We start from the raw sequence: 15,394 nt of genomic DNA on the forward strand, positions 1-15,394 counted from the left end.
TCCCTTTTTTGTTTTTTTTTTCCTTTTTTTCCCCTTTTTTTTTGTTTTTTTCCGGTTTTTTTCCCTTTTTTTTGTTTTTTTTCCCTTTTTTTCCCTTTTTTTGTTTTTTTTCCTTTTTTTTCCCTTTTTTTTCCCCTTTTTTTCCCTTTTTATTGTTTTTTTTCCCTTTTTTCCCTTTTTTTTGTTTTTTTTCCCTTTTTTTCCCTTTTTTATTTTCCCTTTTTTTCCCCTTTTTTTTGTTTTTTTTTTCCCTTTTTTCCCTTTTTTTCCCTTTTTTTCCCCTTTTTTTGTTTTTTTTTCCCTTTTTTCCCCTTTGTTTTGTTTTTTTTCCCCTTTTTTTTCCCCTTTTTTTTCCCCTTTTTTTGCTTTTTTTTGGGGGGGTGTGGGGCAGTTGTAAACCTTCACTTTTTGCTGTCCCTGGAGCGAATGTTTTTTTTTTTTTTTTGTTATTTTATTTTATTTTTATTTTATTTTTTTTCCCCCCGTTTTCTCCGTCACCACGGGCCGTTTCCCCCGGGGTTTGTCCGTGTGTCCCCCCCTCCCCTCCTCTCCCCCACCCCCCCGGACGTGGCGCGTTGTCCCCAGGTGCAAGGTGACAACGAGGCCGAGCGGGACCTGGGGGCCGTGCAGAGAGGGGACCCCGAGATGGAGCAAAAACTCAACAGGGTCCTGAGGGGCTGCGCCGAGAGCGGGGCCGGGAACCCCGTGAGCTCCATCCACGACCAGGGGGCCGGGGGCAACGGTGAGGGGACATTGGGGACATTGGGGACAGTGGGGACAATGGGGACATTGGGGACATTGGGAACCCCGTGAGCTCCATCCACGACCAGGGGGCCGGGGGCAACGGTGAGGGGACAATGGGGACACCACTGGGGACATTGGGGACATTGGGGACACTGGGGACAATGGGGACATTGGGGACATTGGGGACACTGGGGACATTGGGGACATTGGGGACATTGGGGACATTGGGGACAGAGGGGACATTGGGGACATTGGGGACAGTGGGGACAGTGGGGACAATGGGGACAATGGGGACATTGGGGACATTGGGGACATTGGGGACAGAGGGGACATTGGGGACATTGGGGACATTGGGGACAGAGGGGACATTGGGGACATTGGGGACAATGGGGACATTGGGGACACCACTGGGGACATTGGGGACATTGGGGACAATGGGGACACTGGGGACATTGGGGACATTGGGGGATTTGGGGACATTGGGGACAATGGGGACAATGGGGACATTGGGGGACATTGGGGACAATGGGGACATTGGGGACAGAGGGGACAATGGGGACATTGGGGACATTGGGGGATTTGGGGACATTGGGGACATTGGGAACATTGGGGACATTGGGGACATTGGGGACACTGGGGACATTGGGGACATTGGGGACAATGGGGACACTGGGGACATTGGGGACATTGGGGGATTTGGGGACATTGGGGACATTGGGGACATGGGGACATTGGGGGATTTGGGGACATTGGGGACATTGGGGACATGGGGACATTGGGGGATTTGGGGACATTGGGGACATTGTAGGATGTTACGGGGACACAGAGGGACAGCTCCATGATCCCCCCCCCTCCCCTCCCCCCCGATGTCCCCAATGATGTCCCTGATGTCCCCAGGCAATGTCCTGAAGGAGATCTCGGAGCCAGCCGGGGCCATCATCTACGCCAGCCGCTTCCAGGTCAATGTCCCCTGAGTGTCCCCTGAGTGTCCCCTGAGTGTCCCCAAATCCCCTGAGTGTCCCCTGAGTGTCCCCTGAGTGTCCCCTGAGTGTCCCCTGAGTGTCCCCTGAGTGTCCCCAAATCCCCCCAGTGTCCCCTGAGTGTCCCCTGAGTGTCCCCAAATCCCCTGAGTGTCCCCTGAGTGTCCCCTGAGTGTCCCCTGAGTGTCCCCAAATCCCCTGAGTGTCCCCTGAGTGTCCCCTGAGTGTCCCCAAATCCCCCCAGTGTCTCCTGAGTGTCCCCTGAGTGTCCCCAGATCCCCCCAGTGTCCCCTGAGTGTCCCCTGAGTGTCCCCAAATCCCCCCAGTGTCCCCTGAGTGTCCCCTGAGTGTCCCCTGAGTGTCCCCAAATCCCCCCAGTGTCTCCTGAGTGTCCCCTGAGTGTCCCCAAATCCCCCCAGTGTCCCCTGAGTGTCCCCTGAGTGTCCCCTGAGTGTCCCCAAATCCCCCCAGTGTCCCCTGAGTGTCCCCTGAGTGTCCCCTGAGTGTCCCCTGAGTGTCCCCAAATCCCCCCAGTGTCCCCTGAGTGTCCCCTGAGTGTCCCCTGAGTGTCCCCAAATACCCCCAGTGTCCCCTGAACCCCGATTTCCTCCAATCCCATGGTGACACTGGTGACACTGGTGACACACTGGTGACACCGGTGACACACTGGTGACACGGGTGACACACCGGTGACACTGGTGACACGGGTGACACTGGTGACACGGGTGACACACCGGTGACACGGGTGACACACCGGTGACACACTGGTGACACCGGTGACACACTGGTGACACTGGTGACACACCGGTGACACCGGTGACACGGGTGACACCGATGGCAGCTGGGTGACCCCACGATCAGCGTCCTGGAGCTCTGGGGTGCCGAGTACCAGGAGTCCAACGCGCTGCTGGTGCGGCCGGCGGCGCTGGCGCTGCTGCGGCGTCTGTGCGAGCGCGAGAGATGTCCCCTGAGCGTGGTGGGGACCGTCACCGGGGACGGGCGGGTGAGTCGGGGACACGGGGACGGACGGACAGACGGACAGACAGACAGACAGACATGGGGACCGTCACCGGGGACGGGCGGGTGAGTCGGGGACACGGGGACGGACGGACAGACATGGGGACACGGGGACAGACAGACAGACAGACAGACGGACATGGGGACATGGGGACAGACAGACAGACAGACAGACAGACAGACAGACATGGGGACATGGGGACAGACAGACAGACAGACAGACATGGGGACCGTCACCGGGGACGGGCGGGTGAGTCGGGGACACGGGGACGGACGGACAGACAGACAGACGGACATGGGGACAGACAGACATGGGGACACGGGGACAGACAGACAGACAGACAGACGGACAGACAGACATGGGGACCGTCACCGGGGACGGGCGGGTGAGTCGGGGACACGGGGACGGACAGACATGGGGACACGGGGACAGACAGACAGACAGACAGACGGACAGACATGGGGACATGGGGACCGTCACCGGGGACAGGCGGGTGAGTCGGGGACACGGGGACAGACAGACATGGGGACAGACAGACAGACATGGGGACATGGGGACAGACAGACAGACAGACAGACATGGGGACATGGGGACAGACATGGGGACATGGGGAGAGACAGACGGATGGACATGGGGACTGACGGACATGGGGACAGACAGACGGACAGACAGACACACAGACATGGGGACAGACAGACAGACATGGGGACAGACACACAGACATGGGGACATGGGGACAGACAGACAGACAGACATGGGGACAGACAGACGGACATGGGGACATGGGGACAGACAGACAGACATGGGGACAGACGGACGGACGGACATGGGGACTGACGGACATGGGGACATCAGGGGACATTTGGGGTCCCCGGGGACCATTTTGGGTTTTTTGGGGTCGTTTTTGGTTGTTTTGGGGTTTTTTTTTGTTTGGTTTTTTTTTTTTTGTTTTTGTTTTATTTTGGGGGTTTTTTTTGGTTTTGGTTTTTTTTTTTTTTTTGTTTTATTTGGGTTTTTTTTTGTTTTTTTTTTTTGTTTTTTTGGGGTGTCCTAGGAGTCATTTTCGGGTTGGATTTGGGGTTTTGTTTTTTTTTTTTTTTTTTTGTTTTGGGGTCGGTTTTTGGGGGTCGGTTTGGTGGGATTTGGTTGTCATTTTCGGGATGGTTTCCGGATTTTTTTTTTGGGGGGGGTCCTGGGGGTGCTTTTTGGGGTGATTTTGGGTCATTTTGGGGTTGATTTTTTCAGGTGTTTTGGGATTTATTTTTGGGGTTATTTTTGGGGCCCTGGGGCTGATTTTTTTGGGGTCATTTTTGGGGCTGATTTTTGGGGTTTTTTTGGGGCTGATTTTTGGGGTCTTCTGATGTAAATTTGTGGCTGATTTTTGGGGTAATTTTGGGAGATTTCTGGGAGCTCCTGGGCGTGATTTTGGGGCTGATTTTTGAGGTGTTTTGGGGATGATTTTTGGGATCTTTGGAGGAAATTGTTGGGGTAATTTCTGGGGGTGTTTTTGGGATGTTTGGGGCGGATTTTGGGGGTTTTGGGGTTAATTTTGGGGTGATTTTTTGGATTGTTTTTGGGGATTTCTGGGGGTGTTTTTGGAGTATTTTTAGGGTGTTTTTGGCTGATTTTTGGCGGTTCTGGGTTCAGTTTTGGGACTTGTTTTGAGGGAGTTTGGGGTTGATTTTTGGATGTTTTGGGGTTGTTTTTTGGGGGGGATTTCTCGGTTTGATTTTTGGGGTAAATTCTGGGATCGTTTTTGGGGATTTCTGGGGCTGTTTTTGGGGGAGTTTGGGGTTGATTTTTGGATGTTTTGGGGTTGATTTGGGGTTGTTTTTTTGGGGGGGATTTCTCGGTTTGATTTTTGGGGTAAATTCTGGGATCGTTTTTGGGGATTTCTGGGGCTGTTTTTGGGGAGTTTTGGGTTGATTTTTGGATGTTTTGGGGTTGTTTTTTGGGGGGGATTTCTCGGTTTGATTTTTGGGGTAAATTCTGGGATCGTTTTTGGGGATTTCTGGGGCTGTTTTTGGGGGAGCTTGGGGTTGATTTTTGGATGTTTTGGGTTTTTTTTTGGGGGGGGATTTCTCGGGTTGATTTTTGGGGTAAATTCTGGGATCGTTTTTGGGGATTTCTGGGGCTGTTTTTTGGGGGAGTTTTGGGTTGATTTTTGGATGTTTTGGGGTTGATTTGGGGTTTTTTTTTGGGGAGATTTCTCGGGGTGTTCTTTGGGGTGTTCGGGGCTGATCCTCAGATGTTTCTGCGCTGTTTTTTGGGGTAATTTTTTTTTTTTTTTTTGGATCGTTTCTGGTGATTTCCGGGTGTGTTTTTTTTTGTTTTTGTTTTTTTTTGGGGGGGGGGGTGATTTTGGGTGATTTTTGGGGTGTCCCACCCACCCCAGATCGTGCTGGTGGATGACCTGGCATCGCCGGTGCCCGAGGGGGGGTCCCACGAGGGGCTCCCCACCCCCGTCAACCTCGAGCTCGAGTGGGTGCTGGGCAAGATGCCCCAAAAGGTGAGGGGGGGGGGGGGTCGACCCCCAAAAAATTGGGGTGGAAAACCCAAAACGGGATCCCAAAAACCGTACGCGAAATTTGGGGAGGGGGGGCCAAATAAAGGGACCCCAAAAGGGGACCCCAAAAGGGGAGCAGGGACCCCAAAAATTGGGGGTGGAAAACCCAAAATGGGATCCCAAAAATAGCCCCAAAATTGGGGAGGCGACCCCAAAAAAGGGACCCCAAAATGGGACCCCAAAAGTGGATCAGGGACCCCAAAAATTGGGGGGAAACCCCAAAATGGGATCCCAAAAACTGACCCGAAATTGGGGAGGCGACCCCAAAAAAGGGACCCCAAAATGGGACCCCAAAAGTGGAGCAGGGACCCCAAAAAACTTGGGGTGGAAAACCCAAAACGGGATCCCAAAAACCGTGCACGAAATTTGGGGAGGGGGGGCCAAATAAAGGGACCCCAAAAGGGGAGCAGGGACCCCAAAAATTGGGGGGAAAACCCAAAATGGGATCCCAAAAACTGACCCGAAATTTGGGGGGAGGCACCCAAAAAATGGGACCCCAAATTTGGGGGGGTGGACACCCTAAAAAGGGACCCCAAAATGGGATCCCAAAAAGTGAGAGGGGGACACCCAAAAATCTGGGATGGAAAACCCAAAAAATTTCCCCTTTCCCCCCAGAATTTCTAATTTCATTTCCCCCCAAATTTTTAAATTTAAATTTTCCTTTTCCCCCAGAATTTCGAATTTGAATTTCCCCCAAATTTTTAAATTTAAATTTCCCCTTTCCCCCCAGAATTTCGAATTTCAATTTCCCCCCAAATTTTAAATTTTCCTTTTCCCCCCAGAATTTCAAATTTAAATTCCCCCAATTTTTAAATTTAAATTCCCTTTCCCCCCAGAACTCTGAATTTCAATTCTCCCCAAATTTTAAATTTAAATTCCCTTTCCCCCCAGAATTTCGAATTTGAATTTCCCCCAAATTTTAAATTTTCCTTTTCCCCCCAGAATTTTGAATTTGAATTTCCCCCAAATTCTAAATTTCAATTTTCCCTTTTCCCCCCAGATTTCACCTTTCCCCTCGGAATTTTGAATTTCAATCCCCCCCAAATTCTAAATTTAAATTTCCCTTTCCCACACAGAACTCTGAATTTCAATCCCCCCCAAATTTTAAATTTAAATTTTCCCCCCGGAATTTCGAATTTAAATTCCCCCAATTTTTAAATTTAAATTCCCTTTTCCCCCCAGAATTTCGAATTTGAATTCCCCCAATTTTTAAATTTAAATTCCCTTTTCCCCCCGGAATTTCGAATTTGAATTTCCCCCAAATTTTAAATTTAAATTCCCTTTTCCCCCCAGAATTTCGAATTTAAATTCCCCCAATTTTTAAATTTAAATTTTCCCCCCAGAATTTCGAATTTGAATTTCCCCCAATTTTTAAATTTAAATTTCCCTTTCCCCCCAGAATTTCAAATTTAAATTCCCCCAATTTTTAAATTTAAATTCCCTTTTCCCCCAGAATTTCGAATTTGAATTTCCCCCAAATTTTAAATTTAAATTTTCCCCCCAGAATTTCGAATTTAAATTCCCCGAATTTTTAAATTTAAATTCCCTTTTCCCCCCAGAATTTCAAATTTAAATTCCCCCAATTTTTAAATTTAAATTCCCTTTTCCCCCAGAATTTCGAATTTGAATTTCCCCCAAATTTTAAATTTAAATTTTCCCCCCAGAATTTCGAATTTAAATTCCCCGAATTTTTAAATTTAAATTCCCTTTTCCCCCCAGAATTTCGAATTTGAATTCCCCCCCAAATTTTAAATTTAAATTTTCCCCCCGGAATTTCGAATTTGAATTCCCCCGAGTGTTTCAATGCGAGTTTTTGCCCCCCAGGAGTTCCGGCTCTCGCGCTGCCCCCTGCCCCGCCGCCCCCTGGCGCTGCCCCCCGCGCTCTCCCTGCGCGCCGCGCTCCTCAGGGTGCTGCGGCTGCCGGCCGTGGCCAGCAAGAGGTACCTGACCAACAAGGTGAGGGGCGCACCTGGGGCACACACCTGGGGGTATACCTGGGGACAGGGACGCACCTGGGGACGCCTGGGGCACACCTGGGGACAGGGACACACCTGGAGCACACCTGGGACACACCTGGGGACACACCTGGAGCACACCTGGGGCACACCTGGGGACAGAGACACACCTGGAGCACACCTGGGACACACCTGGGGACACACCTGGGGACACACCTGGGGACACACCTGGGGACAGGGACACACCTGGGGACACCTGGGGACACACCTGGGACACACCTGGGACACACCTGGGACACACCTGGGGACAGGGACACACCTGGAGCACACCTGGGGCACACCTGGGGACAGGGACACACCTGGGGACAGGGACACACCTGGAGCACACCTGGGACACACCTGGGGACACACCTGGGGACAGGGACACACCTGGGGACACCTGGGGACACACCTGGGACACACCTGGGGACAGGGACACACCTGGAGCACACCTGGGGACACACCTGGAGCACACCTGGGACACACCTGGGGACAGGGACACACTTGGGGATGCCTGGGACACCTGGGGGACACCTGGGGACACACCTGAGGACCAGGACACACCTGGGACACACCTGGGCACACCTGGGGATCAGGACACACCTGGGGATGGGGACACACTGGGGGACACACCTGGGGACACACCTGGGACACACCTGGGGACAGGGACACACCTGGGACACAGCTGGGGACAGGGACAGGGAGACACCTGGGACAGATGGGGACACACCTGGGAACACACAGTGTCACACCTGTGTGTCACTGCAGTGTCATTAATGTTACCTGTGTGTCAGCCGCGTCTTCTGTGTCACGCCTGTTATATGTGTCACCTGTGTGTCACGTCTGTGTCACCTGTGTGTCACCTGAGTGTCGTCTGTGTCACCCTTATGTCACCTGTGTCACCTGTGTGTCACCTTCATGTCGTCTTTGTCACCTGTGTGTGTCACCTCTACGTCCCCTGTGTCACCTGTGCCATCTGACTCCCGGTGTTCCCTGTGTCCTCAATGTCCCCAAGTGCCACCATCCCCTTTGCAGTGTACCCCAATGTCCCCAATGTCCCAAATGTCCCCAATGTCCCCAATCCTCCAAATGTCCCCCAAATGTCCCCAATGTCCCCAATGTCCCCAAATGTCCCCAATGTCCCCAATGTCCCCAATGTCCTCAATGTCCCCAATGTCCCCAATGTCCCCAATCCTCCAAATGTCCCCAATGTCCCCAATGTCCCCAATGTCCCCAAATGTCCCCAATGTCCCCAATCCTCCAAATGTCCCCCAAATGTCCCCAATGTCCCCAATGTCCCCAAATGTCCCCAATGTCCCCAATGTCCTCAATGTCCCCAATCCTCCAAATGTCCCAATGTCCCCAATGTCCCCAATGTCCCCAAATGTCCCCAATGTCCCCAATGTCCCCAATGTCCCCAATGTCCCCAAATGTCCCCAATGTCCTCAATGTCCCCAATCCTCCAAATGTCCCAATGTCCCCAATGTCCCCAATGTCCCCAAATGTCCCCAATGTCCCCAATGTCCTCAATGTCCCCAATGTCCCCAATGTCCCCAATCCTCCAAATGTCCCCAATGTCCCCAATGTCCCCAATGTCCCCAATGTCCCCAAATGTCCCCAATGTCCCCAATGTCCCCAAATGTCCCCAAATGTCCCCAATGTCCCCAATGTCCCCAAATGTCCCCAATGTCCCCAATGTCCCCAATCCTCCAAATGTCCCCCAAATGTCCCCAATGTCCCCAAATGTCCCCAATGTCCCCAAATGTCCTCAATGTCCCAAATGTCCCCCACTGTCCCCAGTCCTCCCAATGTCCCCAATCCCCTCAGTGTCCCCAATGTCCTCAATGTCCCCAAACCTCCCAGTCTCCCCTCTGTCCCCACATGTCCCCATTGTCCCCAATGTCCCCCATGTCCCCAATGTCCCCCATGTCCCCATTGTCCCCAATGTCCCCCATGTCCCCAATGTCCCCAATGTCCCCAATGCCCCCAATGTCCTCAATGTCCCCCATGCCCCCAATGTCCCCAGTGTCCCCTCAACGTCCCCAATCCTCCAAATGTCCCCAATGTCCCCAATCCCCACAATGTCCCCAAATGTCCCCGCTGTCCCCAGTGCTGTCCCCAGCTCTGTCCCCAACGTCCCCGCTGTCCCTGTCCCCAGGTGGACCGCTCGGTGACAGGTCTGGTGGCCCAGCAGCAGTGCGTGGGTCCCCTGCACACGCCGCTGGCCGACGTGGCCGTGGTGGCCCTGTCCCACTTCGGGGACGCGGGCGCGGCCACGGCCATCGGCGAGCAGCCGGTCAAGGGCCTGCTGGACCCCGCGGCCGGAGCGCGGCTGGCGCTGGCCGAGGCCATCACCAACCTGGTGTGGGCTCGGGTGACACACCTCAAGGTGACCCTGGGGACATGGGGACAATGGGGACGCTGGAGGGGTTGGGGACACTGGGGACATTGGGAGGTTTGGGGACATTGGGTGTTTGGGGACATTGGGAGGTTTGGGGACATTGGGAGGTTTGGGGACACTGGGGACATTGGGCGCTGGCCGAGGCCATCACCAACCTGGTGTGGGCTCGGGTGACACACCTCAAGGTGACACTGGGGACATGGGGGGGTACTGGGAGGTTTGGGGACATTGGGGACATTGGGAGGTTTGGGGACATTGGGAGGTTTGGGGACATTGGGGACATTGGGAGGTTTGGGGACATTGGGGACATTGGGAGGTTTGGGGACATTGGGAGGTTTGGGGACATTGGGGACATTGGGAGGTTTGGGGACATTGGGAGGTTTGGGGACACTGGGAGGTTTGGGGACATTGGGAGGTTTGGGGACACTGGGAGGTTTGGGGACATTGGGGACATTGGGAGGTTTGGGGACATTGGGAGGTTTGGGGACATTGGGGACATTGGGAGGTTTGGGGATACTGGGAGGTTTGGGGACATTGGGGGTTTGGGGACATTGGGAGGTTTGGGGACATTGGGGACATTGGGAGGTTTGGGGACACTGGGGACATTGGGCGCTGGCCGAGGCCATCACCAACGTGGTGTGGGCTCGGGTGACACACCTCAAGGTGACACCACTGGGGACGTGGGGACACTGGGGATATCAGGGGGTTGGGGACATTGGCGGGTCTGGGGGTGGCAGCAGGGGGAGGTGGCAGGCGGTGGCACTGACCTGTCCCCTCCCCCATCTCTCTGTCTCTGTGTCCCCTTTGGTTGTGGCACCTCCGTGTCCCTCTTGTCCCCTGTCCCTGTGTCCCCTGTTCCTGTTCTATCTGTCCCCAATATCCCCAATGATGTCCCCAATGTCTCCAATGTCCCCTCTGTCCCCATTGCTGTCCCCTCTGTCCCCATTGCTGTCCCCATTGCTGTCCCCGTGTCCCACTGTCCCCTCTGTCCCCCTGTCCCCGTGTCCCCTCTGTCCCCTCTGTCCCCCTGTCCCCCTGTCCCCTCTGTCCCCTCTGTCCCTCTGTCCCCTCTGTCCCCTCTGTCCCCCTGTCCCTCTGTCCCCTCTGTCCCCTCTGTCCCCCTGTCCCCTCTGTCCCCCTGTCCCCCTGTCCCCTCTGTCCCTCTGTCCCCCTTTCCCCCTGTCCCCTCTGTCCCCTCTGTCCCTCTGTCCCCCTGTCCCCTCTGTCCCTCTGTCCCCCTGTCCCCCTGTCCCCCCTGTCCCCCTGTCCCCTCTGTCCCCTCTGTCCCCCTGTCCCCCTGTCCCCCTGTCCCCCTGTCCCTCTGTCCCCCTGTCCCCCTGTCCCCCTGTCCCCTCTGTCCCCTCTGTCCCCCTGTCCCCCTGTCCCCCTGTCCCCTCTGTCCCTCTGTCCCCCTGTCCCTCTGTCCCCTCTGTCCCCCTGTCCCCCTGTCCCCCTGTCCCCCTGTCCCCCTGTCCCCGTGTCCCCAGGACGTGAAGTGCTCTGGGAATTGGATGTGGGGAGCCAAGTCCGGCTCCGAGGGGGGGGCTCTGGTGGCCGCGTGTGACGCGCTGGTGGCCGCCCTGCACCGCCTGGGGGTGGCCATCGATGGCGGCAAGGACTCGCTCAGCATGGCGGCCAGAGTGGGGACGGACACCGTGATGGCACCTGGTGACAGCGGGGACAGTGGGGACAGACAGGGGACGGACAGGGGACAGTGGGGGACAGACAGGGGACAGTGGGGGACAGACAGGGGACAGACAGGGGACAGTGGGGACAGTGATGGGGACAGACAGGGGACAGTGGGGACAGACAGGGGACAGACAGGGGACGGACAGGGGACAGTGATGGGGACAGACAGGGGACAGTGATGGGGACAGACAGGGGACAGACAGGGGACGGACAGGGGACAGACAGGGGACAGACAGGGGACAGTGATGGGGACAGACAGGGGACAGTGGGGACAGACAGGGGACAGACAGGGGACGGACAGGGGACAGACAGGGGACAGACAGGGGACAGTGATGGGGACAGACAGGGGACAGTGGGGACAGTGATGGGGACAGACAGGGGACAGTGATGGGGACAGACAGGGGACAGACAGGGGACGGACAGGGGACAGTGATGGGGACAGACAGGGGACAGTGGGGACAGACAGGGGACAGACAGGGGACAGTGATGGGGACAGACAGGGGACATTGGGGACAGACGGGGGACTGGGGACATTGGAGGGATTGGCCACACCCAGGTGACACTGAGGTGACGTCAGTGACATTGGTGACACTGAGGTGACATCGGTGACACCGAGGTGACGTTGGTGACACTGAGATAACATCACTGACACTGAGGTGACACCGAGGTGACACCGAGGTGACGTTGCCGGCCCCGCTGTCCCCACAGGTGCCCTGGTGATCTCGGCCTACGCCGTGTGCCCCGATGTCACCGCCACCGTCACACCTGACCTCAAGTGTCCCAACGAGAGAGGTGAGGGGACACACCTGGGGACACACCTGGGGACAGCTGGGACACACCTGGGGACACACCTGGGGACATTGGGGACACCTGGGACACACCTGGGCACACCTGGGGACATTGGGGACAGCTGGGACACACCTGGGCACACCTGGGACGCACCTGTGGACACACCTGGGGACATTGGGGACAGCTGGGACACACCTGGGCACACCTGGGGACAGCTGGGGACAGCTGGGACACACCTGGGGACACACCTGGGGACATTGGGGACACCTGGGGACAGCTGGGACACACCTGGGGACACCTGGACACACCTGGGGACATTGGGGACAGCTGGGACACACCTGGGGACACTGGGGACACCTGGGCACACCTGGGGCCATTCTGGGCCATTTTTGTCCCTTTTTTGGTTCCGATTTTTCCAGGCTGTTTCTGGGGTCATTTCCGAGTCGATTTTTTCCCATTTTTGGGACATTTCGGTGCCGATTTTGGGGTCACAGGTGGGATTTGATGTCCCCAGGTTTGTCTGGGGCCATTTTGGGAACATCGCTTTCCCTGCTTTCCCCCAGGTGTTTTTGGGTAGATTTCCCCCATTTTTAGGTGTTTCCCCCAGGTGTTTTTGGGCTGATTTCCCCCATTTTTTGACATTTTTCCCCCAGGTATTTTTGGTCTGATTTCCCTCATTTTTGGGTAGATTTCCCCCATTTTTGAGCTGCTTTCCCCCAGGTGTTTTTTGGTCTGATTTCCCCCATTTTTGGGTGGATTTCCCCCATTTTTTGACATTTTTCCCCCAGGTGTTTTTGGGCTGATTTTCCCCATTTTTTGACATTTTTCCCCCAGGTATTTTTGGTCTGATTTCCCCCATTTTTGGGTAGATTTCCCCCATTTTTTGACATTTTTCCCCCAGGTGTTTTTGGGCTGATTTTCCCCATTTTTAGACATTTTTTCCCCCAGGTATTTTTGGTCTGATTTCCCTCATTTTTGGGTAGATTTCCCCCATTTTTGAGCTGCTTTCCCCCAGGTGTTTTTGGGCTGATTTCCCCCATTTTTGGGTGGATTTCCCCCATTTTTAGACATTTTTCCCCCAGGTATTTTTGGGCTGATTTCCCTCATTTTTGGGTAGATTTCCCCCATTTTTAGACATTTTTTCCCCCAGGTATTTTTGGTCTGATTTCCCTCATTTTTGGGTGGATTTCCCCCATTTTTTGACATTTTTCCCCCAGGTGTTTTTGGGCTGATTTCCCTCATTTTTGGGTAGATTTCCCCCATTTTTTGACATTTTTTCCCCCAGGTATTTTTGGTCTGATTTCCCTCATTTTTGGGTAGATTTCCCCCATTTTTGAGCTGCTTTCCCCCAGGTGTTTTTGGGCTGATTTCCTCCATTTCTGGGCCATTTTTGGGGCTGATTTGGGTTTTTTTTTTTTAATTTATTTATATTTTTTTTTGGGGGGGGGGGTCAGGGGCCCTGCTGTGGGTGCAGCTGAACCCGGGCCAGCACCGCCTGGGGGGCTCGGCCCTGGCCCAGGTGTTTGCCCAACTCGGTGACTCCTGCCCCGACCTGGACGAGCCCGGGCACCTGGAGAGCGCCTTCAACGTCACCCAGGAGCTGCTGCAAGGTTTGGGGTCAAAAACGGCGATTTTGGGGGTGAAAAAAACGGCAATTTTGGGGTTTTTTTGAGGGTGGAAAAGGGAGATTTTTGGGGTTGAAAAATGGGGATTTTGGGGATTATTTTAGGGAGGTTTGAGGGGGGTTTCTTTGAAATTTGGGGTGAAGAAAACGGCGATTTTGGGGTGTTTTGGGGTGAAAAAAATGGCAATTTTGGGGTTTTTTTGGGGGTGGAAAACGGAGATTTTTGGGGGATGAAAATGGGGATTTTGGGGTGGGATATTGGGAATTTTTTTGGGGATTTTTTAGGGAGATTTGAGGGGATTTGGAGGGGGGGTTTCTTTGAAATTTGGGGCCAAAAACGGCGATTTTGGGGCCTTTTGGGGGTGAAAAAAACGGCAATTTTGGGGTTTTTTTGAGGGTGGAAAAGGGAGATTTTTGGGGTTGAAAAATGGGGATTTTGGGGATTTTTTTAGGGAGATTTGAGGGGGGTTTCTTTGAAATTTGGGGTGAAGAAAACGGCGATTTTGGGGTGTTTTGGGGTGAAAAAAACAGCAATTTTGGGGGTTTTTTGGGGTGGAAAACGGAGATTTTTGGGGGATGAAAATGGGGATTTTGGGGTGGGATTTTGGGGATTTTTTTGGGGGATTTTTTAGGGAGATTTGAGGGGATTTGGAGGGGGGGTTTCTTTGAAATTTGGGGCCAAAAACGGCGATTTTGGGGCCTTTTGGGGGTGAAAAAAACGGCAATTTTGGGGTTTTTTTGAGGGTGGAAAAGGGAGATTTTTGGGGTTGAAAAATGGGGATTTTGGGGATTATTTTAGGGAGGTTTGAGGGGGGTTTCTTTGAAATTTGGGGTGAAGAAAACGGCGATTTTGGGGTGTTTTGGGGTGAAAAAAACGGCAATTTTGGGGTTTTTTTGGGGGTGGAAAACGGAGATTTTTGGGGGATGAAAATGGGGATTTTGGGGTGGGATTTTGGGGATTTTTTTTTGGGATTTTTAAGGGAAATTTAAGGAGATTTTTCAGGGGGGACTTTTTGGGATTTTGGGGCGAAAACCGGTGACTTTGGGTTTTTTTGGGGATGAATTTCAAGGGTTTTGGGGGGATTTTGAGGAGGAATTTTCTGGAATTTGGGGCAAAAACGGCGATTTTGGGTGGGATTTTGGGGAATTTTGGAGTTTTTTGGGAGGGATTTTGAGGGGGGAGTTTTTTATATTTTGAGGCAAAAAACGGCAATTTTGGGGTCTCGTGGGGCGAAAAACGGGGATTTGGGGCTGGATTTGGGGGAATTTTGGGGGGGGGGGTTGGGAGGTTTTTTGGGGAATTTTGGGACATTTTTGATGGAATTTGCGGAGTTTGGGGGGAATTTGAGTTTTTTTAAATTTTGTTTTGGGGTTGAAATGGGGATTTTAGAGAATTTTGGAGGACTTTGGGGGATTTTTGGGAGATTTGGGGGGTTTTGATGGGATTTGGGACTTTGGGGGGGGAATTTGGGGTTTTTTGAGGGATTTTTGATAGAATTTTGGGGGTTTGGGGATTTTTTTTTTTTTTTGATTTTGGGGTGAAAAATGGGAATTTTTGGGGCTTCGGGCATGAAAAACTGAAATTTTGG

The 15,394-nt window shown here is 53.4% G+C and overlaps 1 protein-coding gene across 1 annotated transcript in view; it reads left to right on the top strand.

Annotated features, from left to right (window-relative positions):
* Positions 1–15,394, top strand: part of PFAS (phosphoribosylformylglycinamidine synthase) — a 47,906-nt gene that overhangs the window by 19,273 nt on the left and 13,239 nt on the right. Inside the window, exons 11-19 of the mRNA XM_062512171.1 lie at positions 586–742; positions 1,642–1,703; positions 2,566–2,727; positions 5,138–5,251; positions 7,133–7,264; positions 9,461–9,691; positions 11,191–11,371; positions 12,101–12,184; positions 13,636–13,791. Coding sequence (XP_062368155.1) covers positions 586–742; positions 1,642–1,703; positions 2,566–2,727; positions 5,138–5,251; positions 7,133–7,264; positions 9,461–9,691; positions 11,191–11,371; positions 12,101–12,184; positions 13,636–13,791 — 1,279 coding nt within the window. The remainder of the gene's footprint in view (positions 1–585; positions 743–1,641; positions 1,704–2,565; positions 2,728–5,137; positions 5,252–7,132; positions 7,265–9,460; positions 9,692–11,190; positions 11,372–12,100; positions 12,185–13,635; positions 13,792–15,394) is intronic.

This window comes from Cinclus cinclus, chromosome 34 (genome assembly GCF_963662255.1).
Source record: "Cinclus cinclus chromosome 34, bCinCin1.1, whole genome shotgun sequence".
In the NCBI taxonomy this organism is placed as follows: Eukaryota; Metazoa; Chordata; class Aves; order Passeriformes; family Cinclidae; genus Cinclus; species Cinclus cinclus.